General features: G+C 43.0%; 1 protein-coding gene and 1 pseudogene across 3 annotated transcripts; both read left to right on the top strand.

Moving 5' to 3' along the window:
• The first annotated feature begins 1,264 nt into the window (after nucleotides 1–1,264).
• On the top strand, nucleotides 1,265–2,338 carry LOC146660000 (uncharacterized; annotated as a pseudogene).
• Nucleotides 2,339–8,904: 6,566 nt separating this feature from the next.
• LOC146659999 (putative C-type lectin domain family 20 member A) lies at nucleotides 8,905–15,107 on the top strand. Of its 3 annotated transcripts, none has more exons than XM_085421939.1 (6): nucleotides 8,905–9,179; nucleotides 9,455–9,508; nucleotides 10,473–10,832; nucleotides 10,918–11,244; nucleotides 13,971–14,068; nucleotides 14,459–15,107. In XM_085421939.1, the coding sequence occupies exons 2-6, from the start codon at nucleotides 9,472–9,474 to the stop codon at nucleotides 14,597–14,599; spliced, it is 963 nt and encodes a 320-aa protein (XP_085278065.1). In that variant the 5' UTR covers nucleotides 8,905–9,179; nucleotides 9,455–9,471; the 3' UTR covers nucleotides 14,600–15,107. The 3 variants fall into 3 exon arrangements, with proteins under 3 accessions (XP_085278065.1, XP_085278066.1, XP_085278064.1); XM_085421940.1 differs by having other exon boundaries at nucleotides 9,166–9,179; nucleotides 9,422–9,508; XM_085421938.1 differs by lacking the exon at nucleotides 8,905–9,179 and having other exon boundaries at nucleotides 9,190–9,508.
• The last annotated feature ends 1,033 nt before the right edge of the window (nucleotides 15,108–16,140 follow it).

Here is a 16,140-nt window from a genome sequence, read left to right as displayed (position 1 = left end):
TATTTACAGAACAATCAGGTGTTCTGCATCAAATATGAGTCACGCAAATTATTTGTGTCCACTACAAAGGAGAAAATCACAGCCTGATCCCTGCAGGCCTGACAGCAGCAGGTGTAGCACTGCTCCTGCTTCCACCTGCGTTTACACTTTAATCTGCCTTTGGTGGCTTTTTGGCAGAACTGCGACATTCAGCAGCCGCCTCATTGTTCTGACACACAAACTAAAACTATCCACAAAACAACACATTAACTACACACTCCAAACACGCTAAACGTCACAAATCTCTCACATCTAAAACCTCGCTCTCTCTCACCACCGTCACTCCTCAAATGAATTGTTACGTATTGATTTCAATTTGAATTAAGGTTGGATTGTTTGTGCGCGGAGACTGCGTCAGCAGGTTTTGCATGCGCGCAGCTCAGAGGAAACATTTGTGTTTTCTCTGTTGTCTTTGTTAATGCAGGGTCTTCACCTTACAATATGAGCGCCTCGAGGCAACATTTGTTGTGATTTTGCGCTATGTAAATAAGGCTGAATTGAATCGCGTGACGTTGACGTAGAAAAGAAAGAAATATGTGCAACAAAAAAAACCCTGTTGCATAAATCAAACATGGCAAAAGCCGGAGTGACGAAATTAGAAGAACGATTGCAGCCTGTTGGCAACCAACTGACAGCAATCACATCCTGACTCCCACATGTCACAACCCGGTGTTTCAGCTAACAGGGCGAGCTGAGGATCCAGCAGACATTCCCAGGAAAGCATCATCAGTGTTCACAGTCTGATGATGGAAAGAGTCGAGGATGGTCCACGTATCACATGTAGGTTAAAAATAAGAGCACATCACACATGATAACAAACATGCACTTTTCAAGCTTTGTCCAATGAAAGATCAGAAAGCAGGTCAAACATCCAGGGTACCACAGATCCTTTCACAGACTGTTATACTGTGATGCTGATGTTCAGCGTGGTTTTTCACCAGAGCTCAACAGAAGCATTAAATCTGATGTTTACAGTGAAAAACAGCAGATTGGAGAGGGGGAGGTGAGAGGCACATCAGCAGCATTTTTCCACTGTTTGGTCATTTTGATGAAATGTTGCGACAAATAGGAAATTTCAATGTTTTCTATTAAGAGGTAAAAGAAAATGAGGTTCAGAGCTGATCGCAAAGAAATCAAACCCAGTGTGTCAGTCAGTGTCTTCATCAGCACTGCTGACCACACGTTTAAAGAAGTCGTCATTCAGTGGGCTCATTAAAACGTAAGGATGGCAGTTTGGGACAAAAACAGTCTGTGGGCTCCTGTTCCTGCTGGCAGGTAAGACGTGTTTAACATTTTTATGTGTCTTATTGTAGCTGCTTGTGTTTTCACATCAAACCTTTCTTCCTGGCTGCCCGACTTCTTTACGTTTCGGAAACTTTGTTTTAGAGCTTCACACACAGCAGTCTGTATTTTCTGTCTGTGAACTGAGTCACTGTGTTCGGATCTCAGCTCTGTGTTTGCTCTTCTTTAGGTGCTGTGGGTCAAACTGTGATCTATCCTCTCAGGTCTACCTGTGCTGTCAGAGGATCCACTGCCACCCTCCGCTGCACCTTCACACCTCTGAAGTCTTTCAAAGTGAATCAAACAGAAGTTCCACCAAAGATCGTCAGAGTCCTCTGGTGTCAGAACCACCGGTACTGCTACACTAACACTCCGTCTGTGTGTGACAGTGACTCAGCAAACATCGATCCTCGTTATCAATATCTGGGAGACAAGAAGACAAACTTTACAGATCAGAGATGTTCAGCAGGGAGACAACGCAAGCTTTCGCTTCAGGATGGAAGCTGATCATCCTGAAGGACGTTTTACTAACCAGACAGGAGTGACTGTCAGAGTTGATGGTGAGAGAAAAATATCCTGGTTCTGACACAAATATTAATCTTTAATATTAACGACTGTTTATTAAAACTAATGAACACTTTGATTTTAGATTCGTCTAAAATGAGAATAATCAAAAAGTTGAGCAGAGGTGAAAACGTCACACTGCTCTGCACTTTTCACCAACTGGAGGTCACGTGGTTCAAAGATGGCCACGCCCTCTCAGACACTGGCCCCTCCCTCCTTCTCATCCTGACTGCAGAGGACTCTGGGAGCTACACCTGTGCTCTGAAGACCAACATGGAGACTGTCTCTGAGCCGCACAGCCTGCAGGTGGAGGCAGAGGCAGGTTGGCGTGATCAGTTTCTCTCAGATTTTCTTCTCCGTCAAACAGCTGCATGATGTTAAAAGTTTAGGTGGTTAAAATTGAGTCTAACACAAGTGCAGCCTGTTATTGATCCGTTTGCAATCAGGGAGTCTTAAATCAAGCCCACAAAGGTCTGTCAGTGTGTTTGGAGGCACCGTTTCAGCTTCCTTTTGCTTCTTGCTTTAGTTTCAGCTGTGAGAAAACACCCAGTCTATTTTTATTCAAACACGTGGATATATTCTTATTTCTGTGACAGCTTTGATGTTGGTTAAAATGATTCAGTGTTTCTTTGCATTGCTGCGACTCATTAACAGTGTTGGGACTAACGCGTTATTAAGTAACGTTACAGTAACTACGTTATTATTGTGGTAACGAGCACGGTAACTAGTTATTATGCCAAAATCAGGAATGCGTTACTCGTTACTGGGATTTAGATAGGGTCGTTACTCGTTACTTCGTGTGGTGGCATCGCGGAGCTTCCACAGATTCAGTAACATTAGCAAGTGGTGGAGGCCAGCAGGTGGAGGAGGGAAAGGGGAGGCAGGAGGAGAGACCCGAGGCGGCCGCCGGTCCGAGTGTCAGGTGAACTGAACTTCAGGTAAGAAGTTACGACCTGCAGTCTATCTGGGTCAGATATGAACCAAGTTTAGGTGGAGTTTATTTTCGTTATGCTGACTTTTTCGTACTGCGTAGTAGCTAGCATGACGGAGTTTCTATACAGCTGGGTGGTGCTATGTTACTGATGTTGAACTTTATTTTGTTCATAAGGTTAATTATTAGAGTGGGAAGTGGGAAACATCCCGTAAAAAACGGAATCGTCTCGTATTCAGAGAAATTATTATATTATGTAATATTACGCGCTACAATGAAAAAGACACAAAGCTGGAGTTATTCTGTCTTTGCTGCACAGCTGCCTCTTCTTCTTTCATCCTCTCCCCTCCCTCTCCTTTTGCTCTTTCAGTCATGAAACTGATCGATCTGATGTTTGCTGGAGCCACAGCTGTAAAGCTGCTGGTCATGATGTCGGTTGGATGTGTGGTGAGAGGGAAACATGAAGATGAAACCAGCAGATGTCCTTACTGAATCATCAGAGCTGTGATGGAGAAACAGGTTTACCTTTTAGGTGACATGAATGAGTTGAAGTTATGAACTGTTTCTGTGTGTCCTTCATGGTCCACCATATCCCAGAATTCATAGCGCGGCCCAGCCAAATTTCAGTTTCCAACAATAGCGGCTGCTACTAAGTTTTAAAATTACTCTTATTAATCTTTCTGGGTCACAAAATAAACTTTTAGCATATTTCCAGGCGAGAAAGTAGCTTTGTAAACTTCAAATATCTGCTCGGTTTATCAAGACATCGCATATTTGCAAAAGTGCGCCGACGTTTTCGGAGACGTCTGTTACCCACCAGCTCGATAGCAAGCCGGGGGGTTCAATGGTCACTCCAGCCGGCGAGAGCAGCGGACTCCCGGCTTCATCGTTTTCAGACCGCCACTCTGTCACTACTCAGGTTAAACATGATATTGAAGTCACTCGGAGAACTTTCCTTTTTTCTGTGTTTTATTTGTTCCGGAGTAAATCGTTTGGCTGAGATCAAAGTTATTAGATTATTAGATTAAATAAAACTTTATTAATCCATCGGGTTGGTTCCTCCGGGATTTTCACACAGCTGAATAAACGTCAAACAGAAAACTGATTAAACAGAAGTGTGAGACAGTCGAGAGTTTACTCCAGTGTCCGGTTATATTTTAGATAGCAAGGAGCAGACGTGGAGTTTATTAAACTCCACCCACACAGCGCTGACGCTGATCTGAAGGCGAGACCGTCCCATTTCACGGCCTCGCACTTCCAGCCTTCTCGGTCTTCGAAGGACCCGGCCCACGTAGACCGCGAAGGCCGGGTCCTCCGAAGGATGCGGCCGACGTTTTGGGACACAGTTTCTTTGTCTGAGCACATGTGACGGTGCAGAGCCGGGGAAGGCGGGGCTTGTTCCTTCCTAACCAGTAGGGGTGTTAAATAAACTCTTTGGGGTTTTATTTCATATTTATATTATTTATCTGTTATTATTGATTTACTTTAGCTCAACTCAGTGATTAACAGAATAATGAGGAATCACAATTAACAATAACAATGTTGTATTGCAGAGAGGCGTGGGTAACCCGTTGAACCCCACTCGTGATAGGAGTTCTTCTTTTATTGCTTTGCATGTTCTCATCTTGCATTCTACCCTGTATCAGATCAATGATTGACAGATCCCGAGAAGCTCAGAGCTCTCAGAACCTGGCCATGACCCCAGACACTCAGTGAGCTCAAGTCTTTTCTAGGCTTTGTAGGGTACTATCGACAGTTTGTGAAGGACTGACCAAAACCTGTCAAACCCCTGAATGATTTCACCAAAGGCTAACCACCACAGAGGAAGGGCAGAAAGGTAACACCTGGCCCTAGTGGGTATTGAACCCTAAAGTGCTGCTTTCCAACTGTTTTTGAAGTAATCATAGATTTAATTGGAAAGTAAATCTTAAATGAAATTAAATCTCTGCTCCAGTACAGCTGGATTTCATTTCATTGATTTGCACATCATTGCTGATCATGTGGTTTACATTTTCACAATAACTGCTGAATCCAACTGTTACATTTGCAGTTTTAACAAACAGTGAGGAACTATTACTAAATATATGTGTTGGATATGTTTAAAATGACATTTTGAATGAAAGATATCCGCTGGTGTGTGAGCAGTTGAGCTTTTCCGCCCTTTCCAGAATTATAATGGTTACAGCTTCACTCAGATATCACTGAGGCGGTGACGCAGCCATGCAAACACAGTGATCGCATGCAAAACTCTGCTTCACATTCAAATGAAGACACAAACCTGAGACCTGATGCAGCAGACAGGGTAAAGGTTTGATGCTGTGAGAAAAGCTTTATTACACTTACAGACTAAAACTGCAGAAGAAAGTCAGAGAGGATGAATACATGAGCAATGTTTACTGTTTATGACCTCAGTCTGGCTTCATGGTTTCACAGCTCACTCACCATGTGGTGGTTGATGGAGGTCAGTTTGAGTTTGCTTCTCAGATGAATTTGAATAAGGCCGATTTTTGCATTAAGAAAATACTCCTGATATCTTTAAACAAATAAACCTGAATGAACACTTTCAGCCTACGTCTGGCTTTACATGATGTACGAAGCTTTTCTGAGAGAGGATTTAGGAGCAGATGTTTATTATGTGGATGATTTTAACTGTTTCCAGTTCAGCAGACTGGATGCTTCTCTTCCAAATATCATATCATATTTCAGTCCTCACTGTGTTTTTGTTTATGCAAGAAAATGACCAGAGTGAGAGCAAACGAGGCTCCATTTAAACATGTAACTCAGTTGCATGTGGAGATGTTAAAAAACAATAATAAATTGGTTTAAATACATTTTATAATATTTATTATGAAGAGAGAGCTGAGTGTAAAAGCAGATGATGTCACTTCCTGGTGTGCAGACTAAACCGACCCACAGTCTTCCTTCTCACAGTAAGCGGCTGTCTCCTCCTCTCTGTGGAAAACCTTCCCATCAGGCTGCGTCCTCCACCTCAGCTTCACCTCCTCTCTGATCCCTTGCTCCACCAGCTTCTCCCTCACCTGAAACACAGTTTTCACACATTAACAGAAGCTCCTCATTAATCAATCACTGAGACTGATTATTGACAGTGTAGAAAGAAAGTGTTATGACCTGATAAAGACACAGTGACTGATTTCTAACCAGCACAGGATGATTGAATTTCATTCTTTCCCAGTGATGTATCTCATCAGCAAAGACACACAACTGTTAAACTTGTCTCCATTGATCTCAGTGACATGTTTGGCCTGTTGTGTATTTGGACATTTTCTTCCCGCTTGTTTGAAATACGACATGTTATCAAAGTCAGAAAGGTCAAGATCCTAAAAAGTCAAGTTTTCTTTCCTCTAGTTTCTAATTCCTACTCCTCGGGTTAAAGCTTCTGTTTGCTTTTTATTTATTGTGAATTCATGACAACACTGTTGTCATTGACTATTTTCTTTCTTGCTGACTGAGGACATGCAGACAAGAGGAAAATGCCACCAAATGATCCTCTGGTTTTTTAGTTTAAAGATGCAAGAGGCTGCAGTTTGGTGGGGCTCTGCTGCAGCTCTGCTGCAGGAACAGGGTGTCGTGTGTCCTCTGACCTGCTGCAGGATGGACTCTTGCACTGCGGGGTCGTTCAGGTCTGCAGAGCCCCCTCTCAGCTGACCCTTCACCCTGCGCTGCAACACTGGAGTTTGGACATCTGCAGAGGAACAACAAGCCCATCAGACCTGGAGGATCAGGCTCTGCAGTAACAGTGAGCACAGACTCACCCTGGTAGCAGAGGAAGGGGTGGGTATTATCGCATGGCTGGAAAAGCAACGATGATGATGATTGGTCCACCATCACACAGTCCCCATCTCCTGATTGCAAAGTCAGAGGCAGGAGCTGGACGTCGCTGCCATCGGACCACTCCCAGCTGTTGCTCAAACCAATCCAGGCATATGACAAAGAGGGAATCAGCCATCTATTTCCATTCACTGAATAACTATCATACATGTGTGACGCCAGCAGAGTCACGATCTCCGTGTTGTTCACCACACTGTTGACGGTGCTCAGGTCTGTGTACCTCTCCCTGCAGTAGGACCGAGCGCCATGAAAGCTCCTCGAGTCCTGCACCAGGATGTAACGGCCAGCATCACCTGGAAGAGAAACGAGCAGACAGAGTCAGAGCACAGGCTGGAAATGTTCACCAACAACATTCGCCTTTTTTAAACTACAAACTGATATTTTAAGAAATGCTGATCATGATATCTTTTCTTCGACTAAATATGTTTTAGTTGTACATAATAATATAAATATATAAATATATCTATCTATCTGAGAGACTATTGTTCCTTCGTCGTGGTGCTTTAAGGTGCCGATGCCACTCACCGCTGTAACAGATGAAGTGCTTCTCTTCTGAACAGTCTCTGGTCGACCAGAATCCCAATGCAGATACCGTCACACACTTCCCCACACCAGGCTCGCCTGTGCCCCAGTTTGTGAAGGTTGATTTACCTGTTCCAGTATAAAACCACTTCCAGGGTAACATTATACCACGGAGTCAGGTACTTCTGATTTGAGACCTTAGTTTTCACAGGAGCTACAGTATCCAGAGTCGTACGCAGTGAGGAGGTAAAATTATTAACAAGATAATCGACCTCTGTTGGGGTAGTGTCCAGATAGCTGCTCTGCTCTGTGTTGGTACAGGGCATTGAAGATGATAACAGTGGGTGGATTATATTCTTAAACTTAGTTACAGCGCTTTCAGAAAGACATCTACTGTGATAAAGTCTACTCTCCACCGCTGTGTAATCAATTATTGTAAATGTAAATGTTATCAGGAAATGATCAGACAGGAGAGGGTTTTCAGGAAACACTGTTAAATGTTCAGTTTCTATGCCATATGTTAAAACAAGATCTAGAGTGTGATTAAAGTGGTGGGTGGGTTCTTTTACATTTTGAGAGAAACCAATTGAGTCTAATAACAGATTAAATGCCATGTTGAGGCTGTCATTCTTAGCATCTACATGGATGTTAAAATCACCCACAATAATTATTTTATCTGAGCTCAGAACTAAATTAGATATAAAGTCTGAGAAATCAGACAGAAACTCTGTGTAAGGCCCAGGTGGACGATAGATGATAACAAGTAAGACTGGTTTCTGAGTTTCACAGCTGGGGTGGACGAGGCGAAGCATCAGGCTTTCAAATGAATTAAAAGTCTGTCTGGGTCTTTGGTTGATTAATAGGCTGGTGTGAAAAATTGCTGCCACACCGATTGTGGGCATATAAATAATGTTTTATTGAACAACTGTGTTGAAAATGTGTTTTGTGAGGCTCAACCGGCTCCTTCATAGAAACTGCCCGGAGCCTAACCAGAGGCTGAGCTGGAGGCCTCAGCTACCTCTGAACCAGTGGGAGTTTTTAAGTCGGACCTGCCACGTCAGCTGGAAAATTGAGGTTTCTCAGTCATCCAGGTCATTGTATTCTAAGAAGTGGGCTTTAAGGTGTCTGGGAAGGGATCTCAAAAATCCTCAGAACTCTATATTGGAGACACAAAAAGCCATTTCATAAAGGCATGGCACAACATAGAAGAGCCACCTTGGCGGGACAGGACTTGGCTCTCCATCTGCATCTAAAGGACAAAGGTCACTCTTTCAAGGACACTAATGTTCAAAATTTGGACTGAGAAGACAGATGGTTTGAAAGACAAGTGAAGAAGCCATCTATGTCCACAATGAACAACCCTCTTTGAACAGAGGCTTTCGACACCAACTGTCTGCCATCAATAAGCCAGTTTGGTGATCCTTCCTAGACACCTTAATGCCTGCTCACATCATGAACCATTTCAACTCAGGAAATCACATGATAGGGTGGGGCTAAGTTTCACAGTGAGCTCACCCGAAATCTTGGCTGATTGTGACCCAAACCCGTTTTCACACCTTGGCTCGTGTGATTAGGTAGAGGATCAATAGCGGGTCCATGACCCCCTTAGGGGACACTCCCATAGAGCTTGAAAATCTGGCACTCACCACCAATTGACCTTAAAACTGAAGAAGCTTCTCGCATGAAACATCTTCAAGAAAATTAAAGAAGATCAGATGCTTTTCTTTCCAAGTTCTTTAGATTATTCAAGGAACATTGAAGTGGTCGGGCAGACGTCAGTCTGTTTGCATCTGTAATAACTTTGAATAAGTCATCTTCAGTTAAACGACTCTGAGCATCTTTAATCAAATGCACTTTAATGAACACTGGGCTGCTTTCTAAAAAACCACTTTTACAAAGTCTCTGATGGACGTGGGAGGAGGAGCGAGGATGACATTTATATCAGATGAAGAGTTCTGACTGTCACAGCTGCACAGACGTCTCATCGTGTCGGGTATGTTCTGCATATGTTTGGTTTATTTGATAATCTCACACATTCATTGTCTGGTATTCTAATAAACAAAATGATGATAATTGAAGGAAGACAACATTTTTAAAGTTGAACGTTTCAAATATTAAATATGTTTGATAGTTTTGTTTGAATGATTAGATTAGATAGAAATGGAGTGAATGACAGAGACAGCTGCCTCTTTGTTGATGCTGCTTTAAGTGTTATGATTAATAATGAACGAGCAGCTGCAGATGAGATTCATGAGGACGTCTTCACAGTTTTTCAGCTCTCAGTCATGAAGAGGTGTGGACTGATCCTGCTGCTGCTCTCAGGTCTGTGAACTCATCTCAGTCGCCTCATTTACAGTTTGAATAAAACTTTTGATGTCAGAAAATCAAAGAAAGCACAAAGTGAACTGCTCCATAGGGATTATTTTAAAGGTGTCTGTAAACGAGCTTCAAGCAGTCACAGGAACACTCGTACAATCTCCAAAGACCTTTGTCATGTCAACTAAACTTCTAAAGGTTTCTTTGGGTCCAGTTAGAAGTTTGATTGACAGTTTAATGGTCGGTAGTTTGTAAGAGTTTGTATAAAGTGAAGTAAAAGAGTAAAGAAAGAAAGGAGGGAAGAGTCAGTGCATGAACGTGGCTGTTTGTGTGCACTGCTGAGAAAAACACGTCTTGATTTTATTTTCTGTGTAGAAATCTGACTGAAAGCCTGAAACGCTGCAAACCCGTCAGCTTGCTGAAAAAGATCCTGACTGCTTTTACCACGTTCGTGTGCACGTTAGAGCAGGGCGATATGACCAAAAATATTTATCATGATATTTCATTTTCTTATTGTTGCCTAACATTGTACCGGTATTACCGTGAACGGTATAATATGGCCCAGCCCTAGTGCACGTGTTGTTCAGCTTTGAGCCTCGACCACTAACACGTCGTTTTCCTTCATTGTGCACACTGAAGAGGAAAAATCGTCCAAATACATGTGCAATAAGGCCAGAGTGAAAAACAAACTTAGCACTGTTAAAGCAGCTTTTTAAGCTGATGTGAGAGTTTCGCCCTGGAGCAGGAAACCAGTGTGTAGGTGTCCACAGGCACCGTAAAACAGCTTTTAACCAGTACACGAGTTACACATCCTTTGAAGGACACATATATTAACATATATTCACGTCTTTAAAGATGTCAACAAAAAGTTTGCGTTGTGGTAGCATGTAAAGAATTTATTCTCCTGATGACTAAAATAGTCGAGCTGAGGTGAGTCTGTGACCGCGCTGACTGACTCGTGTCCTCTCAGGTTACGTGATGGTCTGCCATCTTCAGTCTGATCAGTTAGTCAGACAGCTCCACCTGGTTGACCTGCAGAAGTCCTGGAACGATGCTCAGCAATACTGCAGAGATGAGTACATTGACCTCGCCATCGTTAACAGCTCAGCTCTCATCCAGGAAGCCCAGAAAAGGGCGGGGAGCACCGAGGCGTGGATTGGACTCTCCAAGAGCGGCTGGAAATGGTCTCGCCTCGGTCCAGTTCAGTCATCCTGGTTTAACATGTGGTCACCGGGACAGCCAGGGACCAATGAGTGTGTTACAATATCTAGTGATGGATCATGGTCCACAAGACCGTGCTCAGCTACTTATGACTTTGTCTGCTATGACGGTGAGTGTTTCAGACTTTGGTACCAGGGTTTGACAAACTGAACATTTTAGCTGCAGGTTTGAATCCGTCTGATCTTTTGTTTCAGCTGCGACTAACAAACGCATCCAGGTGAAGAACTCAATGACCTGGTCTGATGCTCAGTCTTACTGCAGACAGACGTACACAGACCTGAGCACCATCACCAACACGCAGGACAACAGCCAGGTCGCTTCTATGTTGTCAGATACTGCTGGTGCCTGGATTGGACTGTACAGAAAATACTGGACGTGGTCAAACTCGAGCACAGCCTCCAACCTGCCGTGGGGGCCCGGGCAGCCTGATGACAGCGTAAACTGTGCCACAATAGTCGGATCAACAGGCTCCTTCAACAGTCATAACTGTGATGACCAACGCCCCTTCCTCTGCTCCAGAGGTGAGTCTGTCCTCTGTGTTTCTGCACAGTCTGGTCCTCCTGGGCTCATCCGGACACTCTTGGCACAGCACTGCCGATGCTTTGGGTGGCGCTGTCATTTAGTGTTTGCTCTGTCTGCGGTAGAGTATCACTTCCTGTTCCTGTTTCAACACAGGAACAGGAAGTAGTAGTTGAGTAGCTTATCTGCGTAGCAATTTAATTAAAAACCTTTAGATAACTTCTGTTTTCATAGTATAATCTTCACGTGCACCATGGCTACTTCACCTGTCCCTCCTGCACTTTCTTGCTCATTGTGTCAGATGTTTAGTTACTCCTTTAGCAGTAATGATATCTGTAACAAATGTAGCATATTTGCAGCTCTGGAGGCCAGGATTACTGAATTGGAGACTCGGCTTCGCACCCTTCATTCACCCGTAGCTAGCCAGGCCCCTGTAGCTGGTGCAGCCGAAGATAGCGTAGGCCCCGCTAGCTGTTCCCCGGCAGACCCCAAGCAGCTGGGGAAAGAGGGCGGCTGGGTGACGGTGAGGAGGAAGCATAGTCCTAAACAGAAGCCCCAGGTACACCACCAACCCGTTCATGTGTCTAACCGTTTTTCCCCACTCGGCGACACACCCGCCGGGGGTCAAACTCTGGTAATTGGTGATTCTGTTCTCAGACATGTGAAGCTAGAGACACCGGCAGGGGCCAGAGCAGGCGACATTGAAGGAAATTTAAAACTGCTGGCTAAGGGTAAACGTAAATTCAGTAAGATCATAATTCACGTCGGCAGTAATGACACCCGGTTACGCCAATCAGAGGTCACTAAAATCAATATTGAATCGGTGTGCAACTTTGCCAAAACAATGTCGGACTCTGTAGCTTTCTCTGGTCCCCTCCCCAATCAGACCAGGAGTGACATGTTTAGCCGCATGTTCTCCTTAAATTGCTGGCTGTCTGAGTGGTGTCCCAGAAACGATGTGGGCTTCATAGATAATTGGCAAACCTTCTGGAGGAAACCTGGTCTTGTTAGGAGAGACGGCATCCATCCCACTTTGGATGCAGCAGCTCTCATTTCTAGAAATATGGACAAATTTATTAAACCCCCCAAAATATGACTATCCAGAGTTGGGACCAGGAAGCAGAGTTGCAGTCTTACACGCCTCTCTGCAGCTTCTCTCCTCCTGCTACCCCCCCAAAAACCCATCTCCATAGAGACTGTGTCAGCTCCCAAACAGACAAAAAACAAACTAAAACCAGAAACAAACAACTTAAACATAAACAATTACAAAGAAAGAACAATACAGTATCCACATCTGAACCAAAGAGTAAAACAGTGAAATGTGGATTATTAAATATTAGGTCTCTCTCCTCCAAGTCTCTGTTAGTACATGACTTAATAATTGATCAACAAATCGATTTACTCTGCCTTACAGAAACCTGGTTGCAGCAGGATGATTATGTTAGTTTAAATGAATCAACACCCCCGAGTCATTCTAACTACCAGAAACCTCGAAGCACAGGCTGAGGGGGAGGTGTGCTGGGCTGGTTCTAGACAGGCATATATGAGGGGGCAGACAGAAATGTAAAGGGGGCACATGGTGGCAGCTGAGGCGAATGTGGGGTGCTCTGAATAACTGTTTTTGTCATGTAATTGGATTGCACTTTGTCAAACCTCTACCCTAAAACCTGACCAACTTGGGTGTCCCCCCTGAAGGCTCAGCTTCTGCAGGTCTAGATCTTAGTGTCACTGAGGCACACAAACCCCCTGACCACGTTAAGGTGGCAATCACTCAGGAGGAAAACTGAAAAACAAAATAAAAAATAATAAAATAAAATATTGCTCATCAGATTCTACCAACTAAAAACATGACATTTACCTTAATTAGATGCCCTATGTTAAATACATTTGAATCCAACCATAGTACTTCTCACTATTGCCAATATTAACAAAACTAAAAAGGGTAGGCCAAGTTATGAAAAAAGGGCACTTCTCCAACTCTTGAAAAATAGAAATAAAAAATACATTAAAATATCCATCCAGTTCTTTAAAACCAACAACATAAAATCTATCTTAATTTGATTGCCTAAGTAAAGTATCAAATCAATTTTATTTATATAGCACTTTTACATTATACATGCTTCCCTTAGGCAGCATCATTAGAAGACATAGCATACATTTACACTGCTATGCAGATGACACCCAGCTCTATCTGTCCATGAAGCCAGATAACACACACCAATGAGTTACACTGCAGGAATGTCTTAAAGACATAAAGACCTGGATGGCCGCTAACTTTCTGCTTCTTAATTCAGATCAAACTGAGGTTATTGTACTCGGCCCTGAAAAGCTTAGAAATATGGTATCTAAGCAGATTCTTACTCTGGATGGCATTACCTTGGCCTCCAGTAACACTGTGAGGAACCTTGGAGTCATTTTTGACCAGGACATGTCCTTCAATGCACATATTAAACAAATATGTAAGACTGCGTTCTTCCATTTGCGCCCCTCCCTGAGCTCTGAGTTCTGCTGGAGGTTTCTTCCTGTTAAAAGGGAAAAAGTTTTTCCTTCTGACTGTCGCCAAAGTGCTTATTCATAGGGGGTCATTTGATTGCTTGGTTTTTTCTCTATATGTATTACTATAGGGTCTACCGCACAGTATAAAGCGCCTTGAGGCGACTGTTGTTGTGATTTAGTGATGTATAAATAAAATTGAATTGAATTGAATGGCCCTTTTCTTTCTCTGCAGATGTCAAACCTTCAGCCTCGAGGTCAGTGAAGGTTCAGCTGAGGGCGGGATCTGCAGACCTGAACGACCCCACAGTGCAAGAATCCATCCTGCAGCAGGTCAGAGGTCACACGGGCCCCGATACAAGGAACAGACCGCTATAACTACTGTGAAATGATAGAGAGCAGTGAGTCTGTGCAGGTTCAGGGACACGTGACAGCACACAGCTGCAGAGATACGGGGCTCGTTTAATGCAATCCCATCCATTTGTATTATTTAACCTTTTTAACTGGTAACTTGAAGAAGTCACTTAATTTCAGATTACTGTGAGGAGACGACGTGAACCAATGACAGGCAATGAGGCCTAATTCCAGACTTCAGTTTCATCCCCAGCCAGTTCATTTAGTTCATTTCCCCCAGAAACAGCACGAACAACGTTTTCTGCTCACTACAGAAACAACGGCTGATTAATGAGGAGCTTCTGTTAATGTGTGAAAACTGTGTTTCAGGTGAGGGAGAAGCTGGTGGAGCAAGGAGTCACTGAGGAGGTGAAGCTGAGGTGGAGGACGCAGCCTGATGGGAAGGTTTTCCACAGAGAGGAGGAGACAGCCGCTTACAGTGAGAAGGAAGACTGTGGCGGTTTAGTCTGAACGTTATTGGCTGATGTTCCTCAGATGATCTGCTGTGTAATTCAACTTATTTCCATCTCTGTACTCTGACTGCTGGACTGTAACAGCGTAGCTTTGCATGACTGACAGTTGGAAATCATCCTTCTTTATCCTAAGCTCAGATCAGAGTGTCTGATGAGCTGTTTTATGCCTCTTTGTCTCTTCTGATTGGTGAAGCTAAAGTTTGCAGGTGAGCGGGTGGGCGGACCTTCTGTGTCTCAGATATAAATGTTCATGATATCCTGTCTCTACATATGAAAGTTCAAGAGGAGAAAAAGGTGAAACTGAGTGTTCAGAGCAGCCTGATGTCTGAGCTTTTTGACTTCATACTTTATAGTTCAAATGAGCACCCAGCAATATAACAGTAGATATGCCATATATGTCAGTGAATCGCGCATTTATGCTCTCTATTATCATATTAAATATACATTTTTCTGTCTCAGAAATGTCTCTGCTGCTGTTTGATTCTGTAAACTACAGTCATGGCTCTGCATCCATCTTCATTGTAAACTCTATTCAATAAAGTCTATTGATATTTTATTGTCCTGTCAGAACTTTCAGTTGCTTCATTTTTATGCTCTTATTTTGAATTTGATGCAGTAACACACATCATAAAGGCTGAGACAACATGAAGTTTAATGCTAAACAATAAGAGTCTCACATACAGTGAAGCTGATTGGCGGGACAGCAGTCACATGACTGGCTATGAAATCCCAGACAGACAATCCAACAGTTTGTGAAACATCTGAATGTAAAATGCTGAAAACTTCTGCTGCTCATCTGTTCACAGAAAAATCTGTGAAAGCGACGAGACGGCTGTGTGACGGTGATTTTCAAAATAAATTCAGATCAAATATTTTCTGTTTTAAAACACAAAGTGTTTCACAGTCTGATAAAACTCCACATTAAGACCAGAGTACCTGTCCACACAGCGGTGCATTCACACACACACACACACACACACACACACACACACACACACACACACACACACACGCACACACACACACACGCACACTAGAGGAACAAAAGCCAAAAACAACAGGAAACAGATTAAAGCTCATCTATAAAATGAGTTTTCAGCAGTCGCTGCCCTGACATGGACATGGCTGATGTGTTTACAGATTCTGCACTGTAACAAATGGCAGTGACATATAAACCATGTAAAATCCCTACAGAAATGTATAGTAAACCCCAAAACACATTTTTTCTGTTTCAATCACATCGAATTTTTGTAAACTATTAAACAGAATGTTTTTGTTACATTTACAACATCAATGTGTGATTATAATCAAATTTATTTGTTAAAACTACAAACATTGGGAACAAAAACAGTGAAATACTTTAATATTCTAACAAAACAATTATGCTAATTTGACATGCAAATATTGTAAAAACTATAGTTTTAGTCAGTTGTTTTTAAAATACACGAATTATATGTAAGTCACTTTACAAGTTTATACCGTAGGCCTGTAACGGACCTACTTTAAACATGATTCATGAAATTATGCAAATTCAGGTAT

This window comes from Rhamphochromis longiceps, linkage group LG11 (assembly GCF_057381845.1).
Source record: "Rhamphochromis longiceps isolate RC_006_pf linkage group LG11, R_longiceps_female_GT1.1, whole genome shotgun sequence".
Lineage (NCBI taxonomy): Eukaryota > Metazoa > Chordata > Actinopteri > Cichliformes > Cichlidae > Rhamphochromis > Rhamphochromis longiceps.
This window is presented reverse-complemented; position numbering and strand designations above follow the sequence as displayed.

What these genes read in the sequence shown, in the direction of transcription:
- LOC146659999 (XM_085421938.1), top strand. Translation starts at nt 9,328, where the DNA reads ATGATTAGATTAGATAGAAATGGAGTGAATGACAGAGACAGCTGCCTC. An exon ending in GATCCTGCTGCTGCTCTCAG is followed by an intron (nt 9,509 to 10,472) that starts GTCTGTGAACTC and finishes GTGTCCTCTCAG; the next exon opens with GTTACGTGATGGTCTGCCAT. An exon ending in CCCCTTCCTCTGCTCCAGAG is followed by an intron (nt 11,245 to 13,970) that starts GTGAGTCTGTCC and finishes CTTTCTCTGCAG; the next exon opens with ATGTCAAACCTTCAGCCTCG.